At 46.8% G+C, this 25,977-nt stretch overlaps 3 protein-coding genes across 3 annotated transcripts; all 3 read right to left on the minus strand.

The window, feature by feature from the left end:
- Positions 1 to 4,768: 4,768 nt before the first annotated feature.
- On the minus strand, positions 4,769 to 6,342 carry LOC100191897 (uncharacterized). The gene has a single exon (NM_001137321.1). It carries the CDS (start codon positions 6,175 to 6,177, stop codon positions 5,068 to 5,070), a length of 1,110 nt encoding a protein of 369 aa, NP_001130793.1. The 5' UTR covers positions 6,178 to 6,342; the 3' UTR covers positions 4,769 to 5,067.
- A 1,280-nt stretch (positions 6,343 to 7,622) lies between these two features.
- LOC109944085 (hydrophobic protein LTI6A-like) lies at positions 7,623 to 16,153 on the minus strand. The gene is made up of 3 exons (XM_020548632.3): positions 16,034 to 16,153; positions 15,836 to 15,904; positions 7,623 to 8,691 (listed from the first exon to the last, which is right to left on the minus strand). Exons 1-3 carry the CDS (start codon positions 16,118 to 16,120, stop codon positions 8,677 to 8,679), a joined length of 171 nt encoding a protein of 56 aa, XP_020404221.1. The 5' UTR covers positions 16,121 to 16,153; the 3' UTR covers positions 7,623 to 8,676.
- Positions 16,154 to 19,540: 3,387 nt separating this feature from the next.
- LOC103647886 (cytochrome P450 709B1) lies at positions 19,541 to 21,724 on the minus strand. The gene is made up of 2 exons (XM_008672383.3): positions 21,276 to 21,724; positions 19,541 to 21,164 (listed from the first exon to the last, which is right to left on the minus strand). The coding sequence occupies exons 1-2, from the start codon at positions 21,547 to 21,549 to the stop codon at positions 19,852 to 19,854; spliced, it is 1,587 nt and encodes a 528-aa protein (XP_008670605.1). The 5' UTR covers positions 21,550 to 21,724; the 3' UTR covers positions 19,541 to 19,851.
- Positions 21,725 to 25,977: the final 4,253 nt, after the last annotated feature.

Consider the following 25,977-nt stretch of genomic DNA (forward strand, 5'->3'; position numbering starts at 1 on the left):
AATAAGCGGTCAAACATGCGCGTTTATATATACCGGGCCGTCGATGCCGTACCCGTGCAATCGGACCGGGCCCACACGCTCTATTATTCAGGGCTTCTAGCGTGCGTCCCGTATCTACCTATTTATTTATTTATTTCCTCCTGTTCAAAGAAAAAATATGTTTCCCTTTTTTATTATTGCGGTGATGACGAGACTGGCCCGCGCGCAATCATGACCGGTAGTATATTTTGACGGTCGTTCGTGATTTCGAGGAGGCACAATAATTTCGATCTTTTTTTTTTGTGGGTGTGTGGGTGTTCATGCATGGTTTGGGTTTTGCTAACTTAGCACACCGGAGTTCGTAGTAATTTTTAGGAGGCGCGCGTAGTAACTTTTTTTTTTGGTTTGTGGAGCTGGCCGGTCTGATTTTTTCTAACGTGGACATGGACCGTTAAATAAAATAAAAAATACGAAGATGATGTGTGGACAAGGAGAGTTGGGTTGGGGCTTCATACGTACACAAATCTCTACTATTATAATGAGAAATCATCTTACAAACGAAAAAAAGATAATATACTAACGAAATCATTATTGTGCTAAGTTATTATCTACTATTACAAAAGATAATTTAGACCGTCGTCGATTTCTCATTATTGCTTGGTGTGTTTTGCTTTCGCCGGCTTGCTGCGTATCTTGCCAAAATCACGCCGTAGAGCTGTAGAAGATGGTGCACCATGGATCTGTGACTGCATGCTTCAGGTTTACTGACGGTCATATGGGCTGTGGAGAAGCTGTTTTAATTAAGATGCGAGTTATGACTTATGAGAACCGCAACGAGCTATATATGATGTAAAAATACTTCATATATATGTCCCAAAATATAATTCGTTTTATACTGAATTTATGTTCATTAATCAACATAACATATGAATGTAACTTGTATATATGTCTATATCGACTATTGTTCATTCCAATGTAGGCAGTGAAAAAGTCTAGAAATAACTATATTTTGGGAGGAGGAGGAAGTACAAAACATGTTTATTGCTTCTCTTCGTTTCTCTTAAAACAAATATAATATGTTCCACTAACTTTAAAAGTAGAAAACTAAAAGCCAAAAGTACTTAATCGACGGCCTTTCTTGGATAATCTAGCTATGGGGCGAGGTACATAATCACCTTCTGCTTGATTATTGCTTTGTGTCTTGCTAATTTTAAGGACGTTGACAAGAAAAAAAAACTGGAGATTTATCTTTTGACTACGTACGTCGCATCCGACGAACGCCGAAGATGGTACGTTGCTTTCATGTGTCATGTTGCCTCTTGTCAAATTGCATCTAGAATATATCACGTAGTACACGGAAAATTGACCGTTCCTTTGGCTTAGTCAACTCCACATGAAGTAGTGGGTCACGAAAAGATTATTGGACTGTGACCATGTGAGAGACCAAGAGCTTGTTTTCCTTGTACTTATCATCTTTTCTTTAGAACTTGCTCAAATATTAGAGAAACCATTATTCCGTCCGTGTGCTATCTATAATGGACCCAGCTAGATCGACAGGCATGTACGTATCGGTACCTTTCAAGATGTCGACAGAAACAATTTAGAAGGGAGAGCTGGTGATGATGCATGTGTATATATGCGGAAAGCTGGGTTAATTTGATGAACTTTCAAAGCTGTATTATGATGTGGTTGATCATTAGGGGTTGATTGGTTGCCTGTGTGCGCTCGTGCAGGGACCGTTGGATACAAGTTTTAGACACAACAGTATGTTTGGTTGCTTGAACCAGGCCACGCTCGTGCAAAGTGCCGATCTCATCCAGGCCCATCAGATAGGCCACGCTCGTGCAAAGTGCCGATCTCATCCAGGCCCATCAGATACGGCCAGAATCTCCGTTCGTGGAGAGCCAGGCTCCGCTCGTTCCCTGGTCCTCTCACAGCTCTGTCCTCGCGTGTAGCTCGTGCTAGGGTTGCAGCCGCCTCGCCTCGCCTGGAGCTCGCGCAGCCGCCTCGCCTCGCTTGGAGCTCGCGCTAGGGCCAGGGTCGCCCTCTCGCTGCTGCTGCTCGCCGTCGAGGTCGCGACCTACCTCTGGGGCTGGCACCTCGAGGTGGACGTGGGCGCGGGGATCCTCGCCGTCGACGGCCTCTCGCTGCTGCTGCTGCTCGCCGTCGAGGTCGCCTTGTCAAATTGCTCTGTAGAATATTTTTGCGTATCTACGTAGATGGGGTGACCTCTTTTGGGCTTATTCAGTTGCTACGTGATGTGAGATCGAGCTCATTTAAGTTAATATCGTGTCTGCCATCAAGAGGTTTTCGACTTACTAAATTATCGCGAAAGATCATTTGTGTTATGTTCTTGACCAAAAGGGGTGTTTTAGTGTCAACTTATAATGTGTGTTTATGAATTATTAAGTCATTAGTGATTTTTTTTTTTTGAAGTCATTCCACGAACTTGAGTCGGAGAGAGTGGTACTAGTTGATTCCTCCAACTTAAATTGTAGCAAACTATGACCTTTAATAGATGTAAAAAAATATAGTTAGTAAGGTTAATTAACATTTTGTGATGGTAACCACTAGTCTCTGTTATGCGAGGAAACCTACCACTCAATGCATGAGCAGCAGCCAGATCCATTTTATTTTATTAAAGTAGCGTTTGGTTCCCGAGCCTACGGCTTTTTAGGTTCCGTCCGAAAGATTTTAGTAAATCAAATAATGATTCAGCAGTTAAGTATAACTTTTTTTTTAATTTTTAGAATCACTGTGTTCTATATGGAATCAATCTACCGCCTACCTACAGGTCGTGAGTTGTGACGATCGACCGCACGCACGCGCGGCGCGACACAGCCCGTGCTCTTCGTGCCTCGCTCATCATGCACGTGCGGGTAGCGCGCGTCCCGGCCCAACGTTTAAAAGACGGGGCGGCCGATGTAGATGGCTAAACGGCACGCGGGGTTCATTCATTCATATGCATGGTGGCATGGCACGCATCAAGCATACGACACGCCACTGACCGACCAAACGAGTCAGGCCGGAGGAGACAGGGACCAGGCAGCCGCAGCCGCCCCGGCACATGGTCACGTACATGGCCTGGACACTGGAGGGGATGGGATGGGTCCGTTGCTGCAATTCAATTATGCGATAACATCATCATCGCATTACCATTGTCTAAAAAAGCCGGCGCTCGTCAGAAAGGAAATGGCGTGACAGCAGCGGGTGACAGGGTAGATCTGGCAGCGCAGCGAGCGACCTCGATCCGCCCGTGCTTCCCATCTACGACAACTGCTTCATCGACCGCGGGCTAGCTTCGATCCAAGCCTGTTGTTGCTTCACCTTCACCAACAACTAGAGATGGCCAAACGGGCCGCCCGGCCCGGCCCGGCCCGGGCCCGGTGAAGCCCGGCCAAAAACCGGGCCGGGCCTGCTGTGCCATCGTGCTCAAGTTTCTATCCAAGCCCGGCCCGCAGCGGGCCTAAACGGGCCGGGCCGGCCCGTTTAGCACGAAAAAAACGGGCCGAAAAGCGGGCTAAGCGGGCCGGTAAGCACGTTTTAGTGTAAAAAAACCAGGCTTAACGGGCTTAGAGGTAAACGGGCCGTGCCGGGCTAGCCCGCCGTGCCTAGTTTCCTGTCCAAGTCCGCCCGCTTATTCTACCGTGCCGGGTTCGGACCGGGCCCAAAAAGCGGGCTTCGTGCCGGGCTCACGGGCCTCGTGCTTTTTGGCCATCTATACCAACAACTCAACTGATCTGGCATCATCCACGCCTCGGATTAATCGTGGCATTCTTCATCCATTCTGTCATTCTTCAGCTCACCCGTTTAGCTACAGTACCTTCCACTGTTTACAAGTCGTCCGATTAATCGTTCAAGTCGGTTTAAACCAATCACAATTAGTCGTCCAAGTCGGTCAGCCGCCAGAATGGTAGCTTCTCAATATCCACTCCCGTTCTATATTCCAAATTGCAATTGAAAGGAAAACAACACAAACCATGCTGAGATTAAAACAGCGTCCACCATCCATTAACCTATTCTCTCAGAGCGAAACTACAAAATGACAGTTTTCCCCCAACAGCAAATGGAGTTTACAGACATCTTCCTCCCCCTTCGTTTCACTTTTCCCCCTCACTAGCTTCCCATGTCTCCAAAAACCGAGCACAACCGGGGGGGAGGGGAGATAAGTACGTGGAGGCAGAGAACAACATACCAGAAGGATTTGATGCAGTGGCTTCAAGAGACACCAAAGAGCTGCTGACTACAGGACCCTGCCCACCTGATAATCGCCATGTATCCACATCAAAATAGCATGTGTCAGGTTTTCTGTTATAAACGTGATGTCTCCAGATTTGATGCACAAAAAAGGCCTCTGACCTCCAGGATGGCCGTGCTTATTTTTGATGAATAAGCATGACCCTATTCCCTTCCTACACAGCTTTGCCATGCTGCCATGGCGGGAATTCAGATGCAATCACATGTGGGTGAGAACATTGACCATTTGTTGTATGCAGATACGACATAGGAAGGCTGCATATTTTCTTTTACAAAAGGTGTGTGTGTATTTTCTTTTGGGAGGGGGGTAGCCATTATCAACACAAATAGAACTTAACCACTTGTATCGCCTTTCTCAACGACATCCATAGGTCGTGCCCTTTTACCGTACACAACCTCCATGATGACCTTTCTAAACAAGTACTCGTATATTCATCGTCGACATTACAAACCTGTTTGCTACTTTGATATAATCATAACAATTCGCTGACGACAGACGCAAAAGTGAAAAAGCAACCAGCAGTCCAACACAAAAGCAGCAATGATATGTAATCTTAATAAACTAATTGTAATAATTCATCTTTGTATAGGGTACCTTACTGTTCACTCAAATCATACCCCCATGAACCTATGTTATAAGGAAAGAAAGAAGATCATAATCGGAAGCTAATATCACATGAACATTTAGAACAACAAATAAAAAAGCTCCAAGCCCCAACCAAGTTAACAATATTCTTTTATGGATGTAAAATATGCAAAAATGCCTAAGCATCTACACTAAGGATCAGAGCAAGAATCCTAAAACGAAAGAGAGTCTCATCTTATCACGGGTTAAGTCCCAGGAGTGGAGGACTTGAGCTCCTCAAGCGTTGCCTTCGCCTGATCCTGCAGCAGCTCGATCCTCTTCAAGTAGACCTCCAGCTCCAAAATCCGCTGCCTCCGCCACTTCTCCCCTTCCATGGGCAAGGGCAACCCAAGCGGCGGCTCAGGCAGCTTTGCACCAAATGGGTTTGCTCCGACATTCATCGCTGCATGTATTATCTCCCTAAATAGAGGAGTCAGGCAAGTCTTCTCGGCATCAGAAACTCCTGATTGAGGCGACACGACTGGCAACCTGACAGGCTCTGAGCCATCCATGGTCGGCATTGGGGTCTGGGGCTGTGCTGGGAGGGAGTCATCCGTCTTGACAGGCACTGACACAGACAGTGGCACTGGCTGAGGGGGCTGCAACATGTTTGTGGCAGGGGTGAATTCCGTCGCCCGCCTGCGGCGACGCTGCCGTGCAGAGGACGGGGACCTGACTTCTCCGTTGGGGCTGGTGTTGGCAGGTATCTGTGTCGCGGCGGCGGCGGCGGCGTCTTCATCGTCGGAGTCAGCCGAGGGATCGCGGCCGTGTTTGTTTGCGGGGCGCCAGATGTTGCGCGCAATCTCAAAGATGGCCTGCTCGTGCGGGGAGCGGAAGGTGAAGGTGGCGCCGGACTCGCGAAGGCGGGAGACGCAGTTGCGGTACTTGCGCTTGAGGCGGCGGAGCTTCTCCACGAGCTGGCTCTTGGAGAAGTCGAGCTGGAGGCGGCGGCGCATGTCCTCGTAGAAGGGGTCGGTGTCGTACTGGTGCGACGCGAACGCCGTGCCGCGCGCGGCGGTGAACTCCGCGAAGCCGCGGAGGATCACGATCTCGTCCTCCTCGGTCCAGAGGCGCTGGAACAGGGGCCGCCGCTCCCCGCCGTTGCCGGAGGTGACCGGGCCGCCGCCGCTACCGGCCGCAGGGATCGCGTGGGGCAGGCCGGTAGCGGAGGAGGTGGTGGGGTTGGGGAGGCCCGGATCGGTGGGGTCGAGGAGGTGGGAGCCGGCGAAGTCGCCGTCTTCAGAATCGCCACCACCACCCGCGTCGGGGAATGAGATGCCGGCGGCGGCCGACGGGTCGTCGCCGGTAGGGGGCATTGGATCGGAGATGGGAGATTGGGTTTGGAAGGGATTGGGGGCCCGGTTGCGGGATTTGAGGGAGTTCAGATCTTGGATTAGCTATGGTTTTCCCCATTTGGGTCGTCGCCTCGTCGCAGATCTCTCGTCAGAAATCACAGTTCAGTCTCGAGTTGTTACATTTTCATACCTCTATTGTTTGATTATTTCATTTGTGCCATTATGTATGATGAAGCTCCAAAAGTCAACCTTTCTTTTCTAAAACATGTATTATGCTCACAGACGAGCCTTAAACAAAGTTTTCACACTAAACTAAGTACTACTTGAACTGGTAAAATAAATTATTAGTAGCTAAAACAAACTTTGTCTTGTTTGATACAACTTATTGTATAGTTTTTTTTTCACATGTTTAAACAAAATCTGAGCCATATTGATGCGTGTACAACAAATTATCAGTTCAGTCTCATAATAAACTAAAAACAGGCAAAAAGCATAAACTGGATTTCATCAGTTTCTCAAATAAGCAACTTTCTCGACAAGCAACATTTGTGCCAAACAGTGTCTTTAGCTGATCCAAACAGTCTAGTCTATAAAAATCTTTTAACTGACACCCTCTAACAATTGCAACTTATATATGAGAAAATTAACCTATTCCAAACTGATATTTAATACCATGGTTTTTTTGGGAGACTAGGGTTGGTGAGATTAAAGTGTTGAAAGTACATCAACGGTTTCTAGTTTATGTTTTTATTCACAATGGTTATCTTGAATTGATCTATGAATAGCTAGGCTAACTGTGTCTGACAATTAATATAACTATTGTGCCATCAGTTTCAACCGCTAAACATACATGTAGTGATAAAGCAATGAAACTATGCCACGGTAATATAGTATTTTATAACATGATGTCTTTATTAAGAAGACTAGAGATAGAGAAAAAAAATCCTAGTCTTTGCACCAAGCAAGAATAAGGGTAAATATTGTCATGATAGACACCAAACACAAGCCAACATGAGATAAATCTTGCATAGCCTCTCCATGTCAAACCATCCAAGCAAGTCTATGGGGGGCATCACTTCTCTTGATGCACTTTTTATGGTATACTATTTCTCAGCAAAAATCTCTACATCGCATTTTAAAGTACAAACAATCTTAATTCTGATCAAATGTATATATCAAAAAAATATTATAGCATTTGTCATAGAAAAACATTATTAAGTTAATCACATTATATATTTCTTTAGTATATCTATTTAGAGATATAAATTTTGACACTATTTTTTATAAAACCTAATTAAAGTTAAGAATGTTTGACTCCTATAAGGCCAAGGGAATAGCGAACAAGGCGAAAACTCAGAGCCTATGGCTCATGCATATGTTTGCTAGGTATACAAATAAGGAGTCCTATCAAAAAAAAAATTAGAGCACAAAATGCTTAGGCATGTTTGGTTTGTGGTCTAAGAAACCATGCCTAACTTTAACCATTATCAAGTTAGGTTCATGTCTAAATGGGGCTAATAAAATTGTGTTTGGTTATGACCAAGCTAAAATTTGCCTAGTATATATCTTCTTATTTTTCCTCACGTAAAAAATGATAAAGGAAACACTAGTAGAGAATAAAATTTTAGGGTAGACCATTAATTTCGATCGTCTTAGAGCCTAGGACTAATGCTAGTTATTAGTTCAGATTCAACAATTAGTACATAGAAAATACCTTTGGTCCCGATTGGTAGTTCTAAGGGCTATAACTAAAGGTACCACGTACCCTTTAGTTCTGGTTGGAAGCTCTTTTGGAAACTTAAATCTACTCCGGTATTTCCGGAGATTGAGAGAAAAAAGTTAATTTTTCATTCAATCTCCGGAAACCCCGAAGAAGATCTAAGTTTTTAAACTAGCCCTAAAATGTTTGAATTGAGGGGAGGTGGTGATATTTTTTCGGTTTTTTTTTCTTTGCAGCTATTGAATGCGGTTGGCTGTACTTTTTTTTTCCTGTTAGCATATGCATATGAGACAACACAATGTGTTTCTGTTAGCATATCTATATTGTTGGTTTTAAAAATACCTTCCTCTTCACCTGCAGAGCTGCAGTTGTTTCTACACAACAGTTGGCCGATTCCCTGTACCATCAGATTGTGGCGGCTGTGCCATCTTTGAGCTGCTCTGCCGTCTGCCGTCTCTACTGAAAGTTAGAAGGTAGCCATGAGAGCTGCCCTCTCGTAGTGCAAACAACGGCAGAGGATATGCATCGATTCCCATCTCCCAACGACCCAAACAAACCAAGTACTGATCTGAACGTAACCCAACAGTTAACGCAAATCCAAGGTAGAAAAGGCCGAACTGGTCGATCGGTTAAACAAAGAAAGAAAGAAACAGCTCATTAATGATCCATCGATCGATCCAAGTACATGCGTCCTGATGATTCTTCAGCGGAAACAGAAGCTAGCAATTAATAAGACAGCACGGCCAGCTGCATGTCTGCCTGGCAGTGGCAGGGAACCGTGGTTCCTCTCGGCCGGCCGGCTACATGGTGATGACCCAGACGAGGAGCTCGTGCGATGGCACGGGCGCCCCCCGGCGGCGGCAGCCCCGTCGTCGCGCTGGCCGTTCCGGCGGGCGATGTGGCTTCCCCCGGCGGAGGTCTGGACGCGAAGGTTCGCCTGAGCTTTGGCAAGCCGCGCCGCCGTGGGGTGGGCCGCCGGCTTACGCTGGCTCCAGCTCCGGCTGAGCATGATGTTCCCGGAGTCGGTTTTGGCTTTGGGATTCCGGTTGATGAGTTAAGCTCTGCCGAAGAGGATGAAGATGGGGGGTTGGTGACGGTTCGTCGACGGCGTGGATGGGGACTGGTGCTCGGAAGATGGCGGCGCGACGGCCATGGCGAGGGCCGCTTCCGCCGGCTAGGGTGTCCCCACACCTCACTTTGGCGGACGTTCTGGCCAGGGCGCGGACTTTCCATGGTCATGCTGGCCGTGGGCATGCCCCTGGTGTCTTGTTGGCTCACGCCTCGGCTTCCTCTCCGGTGCATGCTTCAGCTTCCTCTCCGGCGCCGTCTTGCGTTTCTGCTGGGGGACGGACGAACTCGTCGTTCCTCGCGTCGCGACCAGGCATACGGGTGCTCGGAGATCGATCTGCTGGGCCGGGCCGAGCCATTGTAATTGGCGTTGAGGGAAGAAAAGCCCATTTCACCTTCACGGACGGTCTTTGCGGCTTGTTTGGGAACGCGGGGCGCCCGAGGGGTTTCTCTTCTCCTGCTCGCGCGCCGCCGGACGGTGTCCATCCGCTTGCCTCGGCCTTTCAAGTCGCGGCCTCCTCGCCATTGGAGCCGGTTGTCGTGCAGGCGAAGTTCGGGGCGAAGACGAAGTCCGTTGTTGCCATGGATCGCCGCGGTGCTGGAGGCCATGGTCGGGGCTCGGACCGCGACGTCGCAAGTCAGGGTCGGGGCGGGGGTCACGGCGTGGATCCCGGTCTGTTCCATGGCGGCGGCGGCGGAGAGTTTCCGGGAAGCAATCTCGGTTTCGATCCAGGGTACGGTGGCGATGATCGTGACCGTGGCTGGCAGCGGGGTGGTTTCCGGCCGCGTGGCCCCCGTGGCTTCGCTCCTCGTCGCGGGGGTTTCGCTGGCAGACGTTGGCACGGCGCTCGGGCTGGCCACCATGGCCATCAATCCTGGGACCCTGCAACGGCGGGCAGGGGCTACCGCCCGGTTCAGGCTGTCCAGGCGGCTGCTAGGCCCCCGCCTGCTCCTGCGCCTGGGATGGATGATGCTACAGCAGCTGCTGCTGTCACCGTGCCGGCGTTAGTCGTCGGCTCTGATGCTGCTGCAGGTGCTTGGAACCAGGAGACAGTGGCGGGAGATAGGGAGGTGCACAGGACAGGGAAGAAGGAGAAGAACTGTAGCCGCTGTGGTTTGAAGGGGCACTTGGGTGCTGAGTGCTCTACCAAGTTGTATTGTGTAATTTGTGATGGCCATGATCATATCAACCACCGTTGCCATTTGCTCAAGCAACCTCGACCTGTGGCACATGCTGTCGGATATGCGGTGTCTGGCTTGGGTTTTTACCATATACCTCATCCGCCACTCTCCAGGAAAAAGGACTCCAAAACAGCCCTTGTTTCGGTTGTTGGTAGTAATCTTTCGGGTGATCAGTTGGTGGCGCAATTGCAGCGTATTGTTTCAAGCAAGTGGAATTGGGAACCTGTTGTTCATGAGCAGAACTCTTTCATTGTCGCGTTTCCATCTAAGAATGAGCTACAGAGGGCCATTGCTTTTGGGGGTGCGGATGTCCGTGATAAAGATGTGCCCATGGGGACAAGGATGCAATTTGAGGAATGGCATGAGGAGGAGGAAGGTTTTCTGTTACCTAAGGTTTGGATTCGGGTCACTGGAATCAGGAAAAAATTGAGAGAATTTTTGAATCTCTGGGCCATTGGGTCTATGCTTGGGTCTACACAAACGGTTGATATGGAAACTACTCGCAAGAACAATTTTGGCCGGGTGTTGGTTGCTGTGTTAGATCCCAAGTTGTTGCCGACAAAATTGGATGCTGTTATCGGCGACCACTACTTTGAATTAAGATTCGAGGTCGAATCTGTGGGCTTTGATGAAAATGGTGATGAAGTGAACCAGAATTTTGGGGATGGAAATGATGGCGACAATGAGGACATGGATGAAGATGATCCCATTGATAGCAGTAGCTTGGACAGAGAGGGGAAGCGCTCTAAGAAGGACCTCTCTGGCAACCAAAATGGAAGTGACAATTCTATGGGAATGGGTGGGGCTGCCCCTGGTGGCACCTCTGCAGCCCCTGTTTTGGCACTTGAGCATGGAGTAGATACGGAGGAAAAAATTAGGAAAATGGCAAATGAAATTATGGATATGGCCGTGGATATGTCGCTTGACTTTTGTGTTGACAAAGTTCTCGCGGAGGAAGATGGCGAATACTTGGAAGGAGCAGCTGATGGCATTTCTATTGACATGGTGGCTGAATCTCCCACTGTTTGTCCCATGAAGGTTGTGATTGCTGGCTCACTAGATGGTGTGCTGGTGGACAATTTGCCTGCTGCGTTTTCTGTGGTTGGAGGGGTATCTGATGATGGTGTGTGCAGTGGTGGATCTCCTTCTGAGGCCTTGTTGATGGCTGATACTGGGGCCACAATGGTGGCTGCTGATCTGGTGCAGGAATCGCATCCTAGTCGGCCGCTGGAAAGCCTTGCGGTTTATGCGCGCCGTGGGGCTGTCTCTGCGCCGCCTTGCTCCAGGAGGGGGCTGCAGCAGCCTGGACTTGGCGCCCTCTCATCAGATATGCTGGTGGCCGCTGCGGGGATCAAGGAGGTGGTGTCGCAGCCTACACGTTCAAGCCCAAGGCTTGCGGGCGGGGCTGACCACCACATTTTGGAGAAGGCCAAGCTGAGGGCTGCATGGAGGAATCTTGACGGTCCAGGTAACTCCATATCCTCTGGCCCTTTCTCTCTTCCTAATGATGTTATCTCTACTATGGTTAGCAATCTAGGGGTATCCCTAGGTTCTAATCAAAAACAAGTTTCAGATTCAGTTTCTCTTTTAAATAGACTTGAGCTCCACAATTCTGAACCCCAATTAGATAGTAGCACGTTTTTTTCTGGTTCAGAGTTTGTACATTGTGATAATGATGAAGTGGACAAGTATGAATCTGACAATCTCGCTCTCGGACACTTATGTGGTGACTTTGTGGAGGAGGTTATGGATGAGGACAGTGATCACCTAAGTTGTGATTTCCACACTGTCTTTAAGAAAAATAAATCAAAAGGCTCCTCAAGAAGCAAAGGTAGCATAAAAATAAAGTTGGTTAAGAAACATAAAAGGTGTACAAAATGAAAGGAATTTTTTGGAATAGCAGAGGTCTTGGTGACTTGGCTAAATTCAGGTTCCTTTCCGATATTAGTAAAGAAGAGAAGCTAGACTTCATTGCGTTACTCGAAACAGGAAAAAATGATTTCACACAAAGTACATTGAATAATATTTGTGCTGGTCGGGACTTCTTATGGCACTGGTCGAAACCTCACGGTAGGTCCGGAGGCATCCTACTTGGTGTAAATCTGGAAGTTTTTGACATCGGTAGTATTGATGTGGGTGACTTCTATGTGAAGTTCCATCTACGAAACAAGGATGATGGCTTTAGTTGGGTTCTGGTGGCGGTCTATGGGGCTGCACAAGATGAATTCAAGGAATCTTTTCTGGCTGAACTGGTGCAAACTTGTGCCAAAGAAAACCTGCCGCTTATTGTTGGTGGTGATTTTAATATCATTAGGAACCAACATGAAAAAAATAAGGATAACTACAATGATAGATGGCCTTTCCTTTTTAATGCAGTCATTGATAGCTTGGATCTCCGGGAATTGGGATTATCAAATCGGAAATTCACTTGGGCTAACTCTAGAAGCGTACCCACCTTTGAGACTCTTGACCGTATCTTGGTTACTACCGAGTGGGAGTCAAAGTATCCTTTGACAACGGTTCAAGCTTTGACGAGAGAAATTTCTGACCACACCCCACTGCTCATGAACACGGGAAGTGGAACCCACTCAAACAATCAGCCTCCTTTTAAATTTGAGCTCGGCTGGTTTCTGAGAGAAGGTTTCTCGGATATGGTGACACGGGTTTGGAAAAATGAGAATAGAGGTTGGACCCCTCTACAAAAATGGCAGTTCAAAATTCAAAGACTACGCCAATTCCTAAGGGGTTGGGCGAAAAATACCAGTGGTGCATATAAAAAAGAAAAAGAGCAAATTATTAAGAAGGCTGATGATTTAGACAAAAAGGCCGAAACGCAGATGCTTACTGCTCAAGAACTCGACTTAAAGCAGTGTCTAAAGCAGCGTCTAGCTCACATGCTAAGAGAGGAAGAAATTAGATGGTACCAAAGAGCCAAAACAACTAAGTTGTTACAGGGTGATTGTAATACTAAGTACTTCCAGCTGGTAGCAAATGGGAAACATAGAAAAACGAGGATATTCCGGTTAGAACAAGAGAACTGCACTATTGAGGGTGATGAAAATCTTAAAAGATTTATCACTAGCTATTACAAGGGCCTCTTTGGTGCATCAGAACCCAACCATTTTTCCATGGTTGAATCAGTCAGAGACGATATCCCACAGGTAACGGACCTGGAAAATGAAATTCTTACTTCACCATTTATGATGGATGAAGTCAAGAAGGCAATCTTCCAGATGGAACATAATAAGGCACCAGGACCTGATGGCTTCCCAGCTGAATTTTATCAAGTCTTCTGGGACGTAATCAAAGACGATTTACTATGCCTCTTTCTTGAGTTCCATAAGGGAAATCTGCCCCTATACTGTCTCAACTTTGGTATAATTACTTTACTCCCCAAGCTAAAAGAGGCCAAACAAATTCAACAATTTAGACCTATATGTCTACTTAATGTGAGCTTTAAGATTTTTACCAAGGTAATGACGAACCGTGTGGCTCTAGTAGCACAGAAAGTCATTAAGCCTTCTCAAACTGCTTTCATGTCAGGAAGAAACATTATGGAGGGAGTCGTTATTTTACACGAGACGATCCACGAGTTACACAGGAAGAAGCTTGATGGCGTCGTACTAAAACTCGACTTTGAGAAGGCCTACGACAAGGTCAATTGGTCCTTTCTCCAACAAGCTTTGCGCATGAAAGGCTTTTCCCCCCAGTGGTGCAATTGGATCAGCCAAATTGTCGAGGGAGGTAGTGTCGGTATCAAAGTCAATGACGACATTGGCCACTACTTTCAAACAAAGAAAGGACTTAGACAAGGTGATCCTCTGTCTCCGATCCTCTTTAATATCGTTGCGGACATGTTGGCCATTTTAATTGAGAGAGCAAAGAATACTGTTGACTTAGTAGGATTAGTACCACACTTAGTGGATGGAGGACTCTCTATACTTCAATATGCTGATGATACTATCCTATTTATGGAACACGACCTCGATAAGGCCAAAAATCTTAAACTAGTGTTAAGTACTTTTGAGCAGCTATCGGGTCTTAAAATAAACTTCCATAAGAGCGAGCTATATTGCTATGAAGAGGCTAAAGATTTTGAGCATGAATATGCAAATCTTTTTGGGTGCAAAACTGGTTGTGTTCCCTTTAAATACCTTGGAATCCCCATGCACCATAGGAAGTTATCAAACAACGACTGGAAGATAATTGAGGAAAAATTTCAGAAAAAACTCAGTAGTTGGAAAGGAAAATTGTTGTCAGTAGGGGGTAGGCTAGTTCTGATTAATTCTGTGCTTACTAGCCTTGCCATGTATATGTTGTCTTTCTTTGAGATACCGAAAGGTGTGCTTAAAAAACTCAACTACTATCGCTCACGTTTCTATTGGCAATGTGATGAACACAAGAAGAAATACAGGCTCACTAAGTGGAGCATCTTGTGTAGGCCTACAGACTGTGGGGGTTTAGGCATCCAGAATTTGGAAACCCAAAACAAGTGTCTTTTGAGTAAGTGGCTTTTCAAGTTAATTAATGAGGAAGGCATTTGGCAAAATCTTCTAAGAAGGAAATATTTGTCACATAAAAACCTTGCCCAAGCTCAAAGACAGCCCGGGGATTCCCATTTCTGGTCTGGACTCATGAAAGTGAAAGACCAATTCTTACACTTCGGACGTTTCAAAGTTCATAATGGAAAGGAAACTAGATTCTGGGAGGACAACTGGGTTGGTGATAGGTGTCTTAAAATCGCCTATCCTAACCTCTATCAGATTGTGCGCAAAAAGTCCGCAACGGTAGCCGAGGTGCTAAGCACCACACCGCTAAATGTGACCTTTCGAAGGGCATTAACGGGCGTTAACTTGGAGTCGTGGTACAAATTGGTGGCATGTGTCCTCAACACTAGCCTTACAGGTGATAGGGACATTTTCATTTGGAATTTACACAAAAGTGGGGTATTCTCAACACGCTCTTTCTATAGGGTATTGATTTGTGATGGTATTGTTCCACTTAAGTCCCCAATCTGGAAGATTAAGGTACCACTTAAAATTAAAATTTTCCTGTGGTACATCAAAAATGGAGTTACTCTCACTAAAGATAACCTTGCAAAGCGGGATTGGAAAGGAAATCTAAAATGTTGTTCGTGTAGTTCTCTAGAGACTATTGAACATCTTTTCATCCAATGTCACTTCGCCCGCTTTATTTGGAATACAATACATATCACCTTTGGAATTCAACCTCCCTCTAGCACCCACGACTTGTTTGGTTCTTGGCTTGCTGGTTTTCGGCGAGCATTTAGAAATCAGATTTGTGTAGGTTTTTCTGCTATTTGTTGGGCTATATGGTTGAATAGAAATGATATGGTGTTCAATTGCGCCAAGGCTAACACTTTCATGCAGGTTATTTTCAGGGCGACATATTGGGCACGTTCTTGGTCGCTGCTGCTTAGAGACGAGGACGCGAGGACCGATCTGAACAGGGCATGCCGCTTATTGGAGTCGGTCGTTATGGAGGTGTTCGCTAAGTTTGGGTGGAAGTTCTCAAATAGAATTGCGGCCTAGTCGTCTAGCTGTCTTGGGTAAACTTGGTTTTTTGAGTCTGTTTGTGAGCCTAAGCGCTTGTTGGATGTATCGATACGCTGTGTACGCTGTCTTGGATGGTGTAGAGGCTGGGACCTTATTTCTGTTCCATTATCTAAAAAAAAAACATGGTGATGACCCAGACAGCGTAGATGATGCCTGGGAGGTAGCCGAAGAAGGTGAGGATGAGGCAGATCCAGAACTCAGCCTGCAACCAACAGTGTCATGTCATCTATGGTATGGATCAGCAGCCACCGCCGCCCCCCCCCCCCCCCCCCCCCCCAGTCCCCCACCCACTCCCCCAGTAACAACACTCAACGCATATGCTTAGCTTTACCCCGCAGCCGAACTTGAAGAAGACCCCGAGCGGCGGCAGGATGATGGCGAGGATGATGTCGACGCAGGTGGCCGTGCCGTCCGACATCTCTTTGCTGCTGCTTGTAAAGTCGATCGACGGCCGCCGGAAGATATGGACAGAGAGCACAAGGCAGGTGGGGGGTGCGTGGTGAATGCCATGAGCTGGGGCTGTACGTGCTTAATTATAAAGGCGGAGGGGAGAGCTGGCGCCTGGCGGGGGTTCAATTCGATCGGCACTGGAATGGGCATCGGATTTGCGCCGACCTGCGCGGCTCCCACGCACGGACAGCGCATAGCATGAATGGACACTCACGGTGTGTTTGGTTTGTGGAGCCACTATATGATTTATGAGGCAATGTATCATAAGTTCATTCCATCAATTTTAGTGGAATCAACTTACTCCTCGTGTATATACTAATTATTAGCTTACGAATAATGTGATGTTGAAGGATCAACTCATTCTATTACACAAACCAAATAAAAAAGTGAGGAGTGAGAAGAAATGGATCACTTCATTTCTCAAACCAAACACACTCTTAGTGTACGTTTGGTTGCAACAATAGGACGGAACGGGATGAGATGATCCCTTAAATAAGGTTGTTTGTTTCAGAGTCAATGATTGTGATAGAACTATTCTAGTGTTATCTCCAGTTATTCCTTAAAATTGGAGGGACGAGAGAAGACACCAAAAGACGTCTCTGTCCTGATTATCCCGTAACCAAACGCACCCTTAGTAATTCGACGGAAGCGAGACATCATGTCAAGCTTGAGAACCTTGGCCTAGAGACCTTCTTCTCCGAGACAACTGTCAACGATATCATTCTAATTTACTATAGTATAATGCTTCCTGCTTGTAGCAGCCGATCTCTTCCGGCTTTGTTTTCGTCAGGGAACACGACTGTCTTTCAAGCATCATCCTCTGTCCACTTCAATCCTCTCGTCCCTCTCCTAGCTAGCGATGGAAATGGAATCGATGCACCCGTGCAACCTGCTTTCGCTTCCATCCACCCCTTTGCTCGGAGACTTTCGCGCGTCGGATCTGCAGACACTCTGGATGATGCTAAAATGCATGCACACCTAGAAAAGCGAACAGTACTTTCTCCTTTAGAGCTAGTTTGAAAGCTATAAACCCGGAGAGAGGATTGGATGGGCTAAATTCTCATTCTTATTCAATTTTGAATAAGAAGGGAAATTTAACCCCTCCAATTTCCTCCGGTTTTGTGCCTCCAACTCCAACTAGCCTTTAGTTTGTTCTCAGCTCAAGCTTTTCTATGTTGTCCACCTCGATCGGAATAAGAAAGCTGTTACTCTGACTTGCGTCCAGCACGAGGAGAGGGTGCCCAAAGACTTATAGGTGTGTAAGCATGTACCCAATTCCCTGTTCTGGCAGCTCGTGACAGGTGGCTTACCGCCTCCTAAATCTTGTATGGTTTCATTTTTGGGCAATTTAAATCCATAAATTTAGGAAAAAACTGAGCATAAAACAACCAAGAGCAAAAATAAGGAAAGCAACAATTAGACCCTATTTGGAAGCAACCTAATTTTTAATAATTCAATTTATATCTCCAGTTTTTAGAAACTTGTTTATGAAAAAAAAAACTGGTTAATGGTGTTTGGAACCACCACAGTTTTTATAAACTGGCTTTAGCTAGGTGAGGCTAGTGGGGTTTTTAAGAAACTGAGAATCCAGTTTCTATAAATTGAATCATGAACTAGTATATTTAGAACCACCTTAGTTTTTATAAACCAATTTCTTAAAAACTGGATGCTTCCAAACAGGCTCTTAAGGGCCCCACTTTAAAAAATCGTGATCATGTGAAAGAGATGGATTTGGAGCTCCTCATGATTTTCTTGCAAAAATCATAGAGTTTCCATTAGAGGAGATTTGAGATGATGCATGAGATGATGTTGAGCTTACACTAGAGATGATGGAGCACCTATTAGTCTTCATCTTGCATCTATATATGAAGAAATCAAGATTTAGGGATTGAGAGATGATTTCAAGAAATGGCATGAAGATTTCTTGAGCTTACTAATGGTAGAGATGGGGATGAAGATCTTGGCATGTACTAATTGCTTGAGAAGGTGCCGTTGGTCTTCTCTTCTTTTGTTTCTCTTATGTTTTCTTATTTTCTTACTCTTCATCCTCTTTCTCTTCTTTCACCCCCTAGTTCGTTCTTGTTCTTCCTTATGTAGAAAGAGAGGAATAGTGAAAGTGAGTGAAGTGGGATAAGCGAAATCAGCTAAAGGAGTATCTCCCATTTTGTGTTGATAGGTGAGGCCATGAAGAGTGAGAGGGAATAACTCTCCTAAACTGGTTATGTTAGGTTATTGATCTGGTGGATGGTCTGGTCGATCAGAGGATGGTCCAATAGATCGTTGAATTTTAGGAAAATGTATTTAACATAGATGTTTATTTATGGGCTTTCACCATTGATTCAAGAGTTGATCTAAGTCAATGGAGGACTATTGATCACCTTGAGAACATGTTCTTGGTGGAATAACTACATGGTTGACCCTAGTTGACTTAGGTCAACAAAGGGGTCTGGGGGGCTAAACGACGAATTTGGAGTCCTCCATGGAGGGAGCAAGGTTGGTCCTTTGGAAGAATTGAGGAGGTTTTATGGCAAGGAGGACATGAAGGTCATCAACATCTCCAAAAAATGAGGTGTTTGATGGTTTTGAGTCACGGCCGAGGTAGAGGTTGGTGACGGTCTGAAGGGTGAGTTCAAAAAAGTTTTGTTTGGAACAAGCGCTAAAATCATTATAGATATAGATTTTATGACTCAAATACCAAAAATCTAAGAGTTAGGAACCCAAATGATATTGTATGTAAGTTTAAGGACACTCATGAATTTACTCATGATTTAATAGCAGGCTTAAAGGAAACTTGCATTTTTCATGACAACATATAATATTAATAGATGTAATGAATAGAATTGGCTGTGATGATATAAAGTCTATTGATTAATGGCTCAATGTTTCTATTAAGAGACTTCATATCATATATCCTTTTGCACATCACATATATAGTCCCAATAGCAAGATAAAGGGATGTTTGAATGTACTAGAGCTAATAGTGAGCTACTAAAATTAGTTGAAGACGTACATTCGAACGTCATTTAGCAAATTAGCTACTAGTTACTAGTTAGCTAGCTATTTGTTAGCTAGCTAATTTCACTAACAATTTTTTAGTCAGCTAACTATTAACTCTAGTGCATTCAAACACCCCCTAAGATTAAGACACTTGTATAATGTTTAGTTTGAGGAATCACTCCATCCAAATTGAGGTGGTGCATCATGGGTTCATTTCTCAAATTTGATAGGATAACTCCATTCCTCATATTAGTACTAACTAACTATGAGGAATAAGGCGGTGATGGATTAACTCATTTTATTCCACAAACCAAACAAAACAGTGAGTAGTGAGAAAATGATGGACTCGCTCATTCCTTAAACGAAACACCCCATTGATTAATTGTTCATGGGAAGAACTAAACTAAGATTGTTCGATCCAAGATTCCAAGCAATAATTTAGCTAAACATGTACATACAGGGGGAGGTGGAATTTACGAGGCACCAAAATAAAAAAAAAACTGGGACATATATACATTATGTGGGGTACATATAAGTAGCAAAAATAAATGGAAATATATAAGCAACAAATACAAAAGTCCTATTGACATACATTATGTGGGTACATATAAGTAGCAAAAATAAACGGAAATATATAAGCAACAAATACAAAACTCCTATTAATTTCACATCTATCTGACGCGCACCATGATCGAATGAAACCTACAGTCGCTTGAGGAGCATGGGGAGCCCATGCCTTGGGCGCAGGGTGATCAAGTCCATGGGCGCGTGGACGTATTTCGGGGACAGCTCGAGTGCAAACCTCTGCAGGATCATGGCGACCACGGCCTTTGCCTCGATCATTGCGAAGTTCTGACCGATGCACGACCTTGGCCCGCTGGAGAAGGACAGCAGCGCGTTGGGGTGCTTGGCCGCCCTCGTCACCCCGTTCTCGAACCTCTCCGGCCTGAACTCGCCGGCGTCCTCGCCCCAGACCTCCTTGTCGCGGTGGATCGTGGCGATCGGAATGGTCAGGATCGCGCCCTCGGGTACCCGGATGCCGCCGAGGTCGAGATCTGAGCCCGCCTTCCTCTGGATCAGGGACACCGGGCCGTACAGCCTCAGGGTCTCCAGGAGGAACATGTTGACAAGCTTCAGCCTGTTGAGGGCGTCGCCGGTGGGGACCTCGTCGTCGCCGCACTCCCGCCGGACCTCGTCCCGTAGCCTGTGCTGCCACTCCGGGTGCGTGCTCAGCAGGAAGGAGGCCCAGGTGAGCAGGTGCGACGTGGTGTCGTGGCCGGCGAAGAAGAAGGTCTTGCACTCGTCGACGATCTCGTCCATGCTCAGCGTGGTCGGCGCCATCTCGCCATGGTGCTCCGGTGGCGGCGCGCACGCCTCCAGCATGAGCCCGAGCAGGTCGTTCCCGTAGCCGCCGGCGGTGTCCTTGCTGGCGAGGCGGGCCTCGATGATGTCCATTAGCATGGCCCTCACCTGCCTGTCCAGCTTCCGTGTCCTGAGATTCTTCTCGGTCGGGAGGTACTTGAGAGCTGGGATCTGGACGTTGAAAATGGTGGAGAAGGCGATGTGCTGCAGCTTCCTCTGCGCCAGGAAGACCCGCTTCCCCTCGCTGTAGCTGCTCCCGAACGCGGTGTGCGAGATGACGTCGGCGGTGAGCTCCTCGAAGCGGCTGCTCAGCTCTTCCTCCACGTGGCCGTGGCCGTGACCGTCGCGCCCGCTCTCCTCCTTCTGCAGCTGTGCGTCCCACTCGGAGATCATCGAGCGAGCGCAGTCGGACATGGTCGCCGTCATCAGCTTGAGCTTGTCCATGTTGAAGGCCGGGTGCACGACCTTGCGGTGGCGCTTCCAGTCGTTGCCGTCGGTGAGGACGAGGCCCTTGCCGAGCAGGCGGGAGATGTGCGGGTTCATGAGGTTCTTGGGGTAGAGGCCGGTGCGGTCGAAGAGCACCTGCCTGACCACGTTCACGTCCGCCACGCACACGTTCGGCCTCGCGCCGGTCCAGTACACGAACGTCCGCCCTGCACGGCCGGCGTCGTAGCCGTAGGTAATTAAGAATCATGAAACGAAACACGCTGGTCTACCGCCGACGAAGTTAAAAAGCGGCTGTGACGACGCTGCACTGCACGTACCGTAGAGCGCGATCCATTTGCGCAGATGGGGCTGCACCATGGGGATGAAGTCGTGGTCGTCGACGTCCAGCGTGACGGTGGCGCCCTTGGCGCGGAGCCGCTTGATCTCGCCGAGGCTCCCGGTGAAGAACGTGTAGGGCGGCCCGCGCACGCCCTGCGCGCGGAGCCTCCGGGTGATGGCGTAGGGACGCCAGACGAGGTGAACCAGCGCGTTGAACGCCCACGACGCCAGCACCGCCGCGACGGCCGCCGTCACCATCCAGGCCAGTCCCATGGCTCGCTCACGGTTACTGCCGATCGAGCTGCTGCCTGCCTCTCTCAGTCAGATCAGGGTCTGCACGTGCGGCCGAGTAGGAAATCTTCTGTGGTAGTCTGCTAGATCGCTCGGTTTTCTTGCTGGGGGTGAAGGAAAGCTGTAGTTTTGCTACTTGACGCTTGAAGGTGAGGTTGTTTGTGTGAAGTGTGCTTGCTATTTATACCGTGTTGCGTTTGGCGGGTTTGACGTCCTAGTGGCCAAGAAAACGGTCCTCTGGTGAGATCAGCCATGATGTCACTGAGTCTTTTCTGGATGTGCATGCACCACCTTTTGTGGTGTGAATGAATAAATGATGGTTTTTTTTTGGCAGGAGAGAGCCGCATCGCCCATGCGGTTTCTGGAAGACCTATCCGTGTCAAATGTTCTTGATTTTATTTAATTTATTTCATTAGATTGCCTCGCCGCGTTTCAGTGCCACTATACAAATCGTGCAAACCCTTCCACGCCCCTTTTTGTATTGAACCCTAATAGCCACTGAATATAATATAATGTATAAAATAATCTATGTATCAAGTTTCAACACTGAATGGCTACTATCTGAGTCCATTTCGATGTATTTTGCATAGTCATGTTTGAATGTTATAAAGAATATTAAGTTACATGCACCAATCAATCTAACCCAAAAGATTAAGCCGATAGAAAGATACGGATAATTTACTTCTATATTATAGTTCAACACCCCCTCACATCGAGCCTTCTTTGGATTTCAGACGTGGAACATGAGCGAGTAACAATTATTTTATTTAATTACGTTAACTAGATCTAAACTCGTGACATCTGATTCTGATACCATATTAAGTTGCATGCACCAACTAGCACTACCGGAATCCGGGCCTTTGCCGAGTGCCGGCGGCTTTGTCGAGTGCTTTTTATCGGGCACTCGGCAAAGCCGACTTTGCCGAGAGCCGCACTCGGGTGCGGCAAAGTCCTACGCTCGGTAAAGATCCTATTTACCGAGTGCAGGACACTCGGCACAGCCAAGCACTCGGCAAAGACGGCTTTGCCGAGAGTCAAACACTCGGCAAAGATGGCTCTCGGCAAACGGCCGTTAGCGGCCGTCTACAGCTGGCGGTCGTCAGTCTTTTGTCGAGTGCCAAATATTGGGCACTCGGCAAAGGACGCTTTGCCGAGTGTCTTCTCTAGGCACTCGGCAAAGTATATTTTTATTTTTTTATTTTGTCTCCCAAACTTTTTGTGGTATGTTCCTACACTATGTAGACATATATGTATCATTTGTGGACAATTATAACAGAGTTTTCAATCGTTAGTAGATTTAGTTTGTTTATTTGAATTTCTTCGGAAAATTCAGATTTGAACTGCAGGTCACTCGAAACTTGGAAAACCGTGCATGCAAAAATGATATCCATGCTACTTAGCACAAGTTACGACCGATTTCACGAGCGGACTGGAAACTTCGAGCACCATGCTCACTCAACATGACCGTGAACTTGCCATCCAGGTGTTTAAAAATTGTATAAAACACAAACAAAGTCAGAAAATCATAAAACATGTTCACGTGTCATGATATCATATGTAGAGGTTGTGATAAAAATTTGAAAAAGTTTCGAGAAAGCTGTAACACACTATGTGTACAGACCTAAGAGATCCACATTGAAACTCTATGATTTCATGTGTAGTTCTCTTAGGTTTCTACACATAATATCTCACAACTTTTTCCAAACATTCTAAATTTTTTATCACAGACTCTACATAAGATATCATGTCACGTGGACAAGTTTCATGATTTTCTAAGTTTGTTTGTTTTTTATAAAATTTTTAAACAACTGGATGACAAGTTCACGGCCATGTTGAGTGAGCATGGTGCTCGAAGTTTCCGGTCCGCTCCTGAAATCGGTCGTAACTTGTGCTAAGTAGCATGGATATCATTTTTGCATGCACGGTTTTCCAAGTTTCAAGTGACTTGCAGTTCAAATGTGTTTTTTTAGAAGAAATTCAAATAAACGAACTAAATCTACTAGCTATAGAAAACAATTTTCTAATTGTCTCAAAATGGTACATGTAGGTCTATATAGTGTAGGAATACACCACAAAAAATTTGGTAGGGAAAATAAAAAAAAATAAAAATGTACTTTGCCGAGTGTCTAGAGATGACACTCGACAAAGTGTAGTGAAATAGTCTTTGCCGAGTGTCGCCCAGGGGACACTCGGCAAAGAAGACTTTGCCGAGTGCCGGATCGAGGACACTCGGCAAAGTATATTTTAAAATTAAAAAAAATCTTTGCCGAGTGCCAGATCACGGGCACTCGGCAAAGAGGGTTTACTTACCGACAGTTAGCCCTTTCTTCCTCACTCTCTCACTCACGCACTCTGACTGCGCCGCCGCCCCATCGTTGTCCGCGCCCCTCGCCGTCCGGTCGCGCCGCTGTCGCGCGCCGCCCTTGACGCGCCCTGCCGCCGCCCGCGCCCCCCGCCCGACCGCCCCTCGCCGCGCCGCCACCCCTCGCCGCGCCCGCGCCCCTCGCCCCTCACCCCTCGCCGCGCACGCGCCCCTCGCCCCTCGACACGCCCCTCGCCGCGCCCGTGCCCCCCGCCACACCCGCCCGCCGTCTACCGCACCCGCGCCCCCCGCTGCGCCCTCGCCCGCTCGCCGTTGCACCCTCCACGCTCGCCGTTGCACGCTCGCCGTTATACTTGGTCTTGTGAGATACTTAGTGAGACTTATGTGCTGTGAAACCTGATTTATATGGTGATATTTGTGATATATATGGTGTTGATGATAAATGTGTTGATTCTGTGATGCGAATGATATATAATGTGCTGTGAATGATATATATCTTTTGTTTGTTTGGATGGAACAGCAAAAACAAATAAAAAAGGGACTTCCTGGTCACTTTGCCGAGTGTAACACTCGGCAAAGGAGGACACCTGGGAACCGGTAAAGCCTTCTTTACCGAGTGTTGTGGTCAAGACACTCGGCAAAGAAGCTACCTTTGCCGAGTGCCACCCAGCGCACTCGGCAAAGGGACTGGCAAAGGGGCCCACTGGAGGACTCTTTGCCGAGTGCCAGTCCACTAGACACTCGGCAAAGAAGCCTCCTTTGCCGAGTGCCTACTAGAGCTCTCGGCACAGGGACTGGCGGTGGGGCCCACTGGAGCCGTCTTTGCCGAAGGCCATGGCAGAAGACACTCGGCAAAATTGGCCTCTTTGCCGAGTGCCGAGGAAGACACTCGGCAAAGGATCCGTCACCGTCACTTGGCGCCGTGACGGCGACTTTTATTTGCCGAGTACCAAATGGCACTCGGCAAATTCTTTGCCGAGTGTCCGACAAAAAGTACTCGGCAAAGAGGCCGTTGCCGCAGTTCGCCGAACGTTATTTGCCGAGTGTTACACTCGGTAAAGCCTTTGCCAATTGTTTTTCGGGCTTTGCAAAGGAGCTGTGTCCGGTAGTGTAGTCTAACCTAAAAACTTAAACTGGTATTAAGATGTGGATAATTTATTTATATATTATAGTTCAACAAAGAAATGTGAAGCATTGGTGGTTGTCGCGCTCTTACTTTAGGAAACAGCCCATGAATTGAAGTCATTTAAGGCTTGTTCGGTTAGCTCTCAATCCATGTGGATTGAGTGGGATTGAATGGGTTTTAATCCCAAACAAGTCAAACTTCTTCTCAATTTTTTCCAATCCCATCCAATCCATGTGTATTGGGAATAACCGAACAAGTCCTAATATGTTTTCAAAAATAGCGTTTAGAAGTAAAAACTCTCGATCGCTAACGAAGCTGTTGATAAAGTTATACCAAAGATAACTTAATCGGAGTGGTCTTTTTTCTTTCTCCGCGTGGTTAAAAAAATGGAAGCAATCCACCCATTTCTCTACAGCCTCTTGTTTGTTTCTACTCACCTTAGATTTAAGGTCTGTTTGGTTCGTGGCTAACTGTGTCACACTTTACCTAAGGTTAGTCGTTCGAATTGAAGAACTAACCTTAGGCAGAAAAGTGTGGCAAGTTAGGCAGCGAACCAAACATGCCTTAGGTACTCTAATATTAATCTCAATCCATATATATTGAGCTAAATTAAATATAACTTAAATTAATTTACGCTCTAATCTAATTTAATACATGTAGATTAAGATTGATACTAAAGCAAACAAACAAAGCCTGTATATGCACAAGAAACCCAAACAAACAAAGCATGTATATGCACAAGAATCAAGAAACCCGTGGACGTGTGTTGCAGGCAGCGCGCACACGTGTGAGGCTTATGATGGCTTCATTTACTCATTTTTCAGTATGTAAAAAATGGTGCGCTTGGATCCACGAGTCGCAACCACCGCCCACCGGTCTTGCATTGGTCAGCAGCTAGCTAAGCTAGATACTCTTGTACATCTGTCCCGAACTCCGATCCTGTCCTTCTAGAAACCCTGCA

This window comes from Zea mays, chromosome 2, assembly GCF_902167145.1.
Source record: "Zea mays cultivar B73 chromosome 2, Zm-B73-REFERENCE-NAM-5.0, whole genome shotgun sequence".
NCBI lineage: Eukaryota > Viridiplantae > Streptophyta > Magnoliopsida > Poales > Poaceae > Zea > Zea mays.

Excerpts from the sequence above, each read along its gene's own strand:
- LOC100191897 (NM_001137321.1), bottom strand. The coding sequence starts at position 6,177 with ATGCCCCCTACCGGCGACGACCCGTCGGCCGCCGCCGGCATCTCATTC.
- LOC109944085 (XM_020548632.3), bottom strand. The coding sequence starts at position 16,120 with ATGTCGGACGGCACGGCCACCTGCGTCGACATCATCCTCGCCATCATC. Across the intron at positions 15,905-16,033 it reads TCTTCAAGTTCGGCTGCGGG|GCTGAGTTCTGGATCTGCCT; the intron begins GTAAAGCTAAGC and ends TGTTGGTTGCAG.
- LOC103647886 (XM_008672383.3), bottom strand. The coding sequence starts at position 21,549 with ATGGGACTGGCCTGGATGGTGACGGCGGCCGTCGCGGCGGTGCTGGCG. Across the intron at positions 21,165-21,275 it reads CAAATGGATCGCGCTCTACG|GGCGGACGTTCGTGTACTGG; the intron begins GTACGTGCAGTG and ends CCGGCCGTGCAG.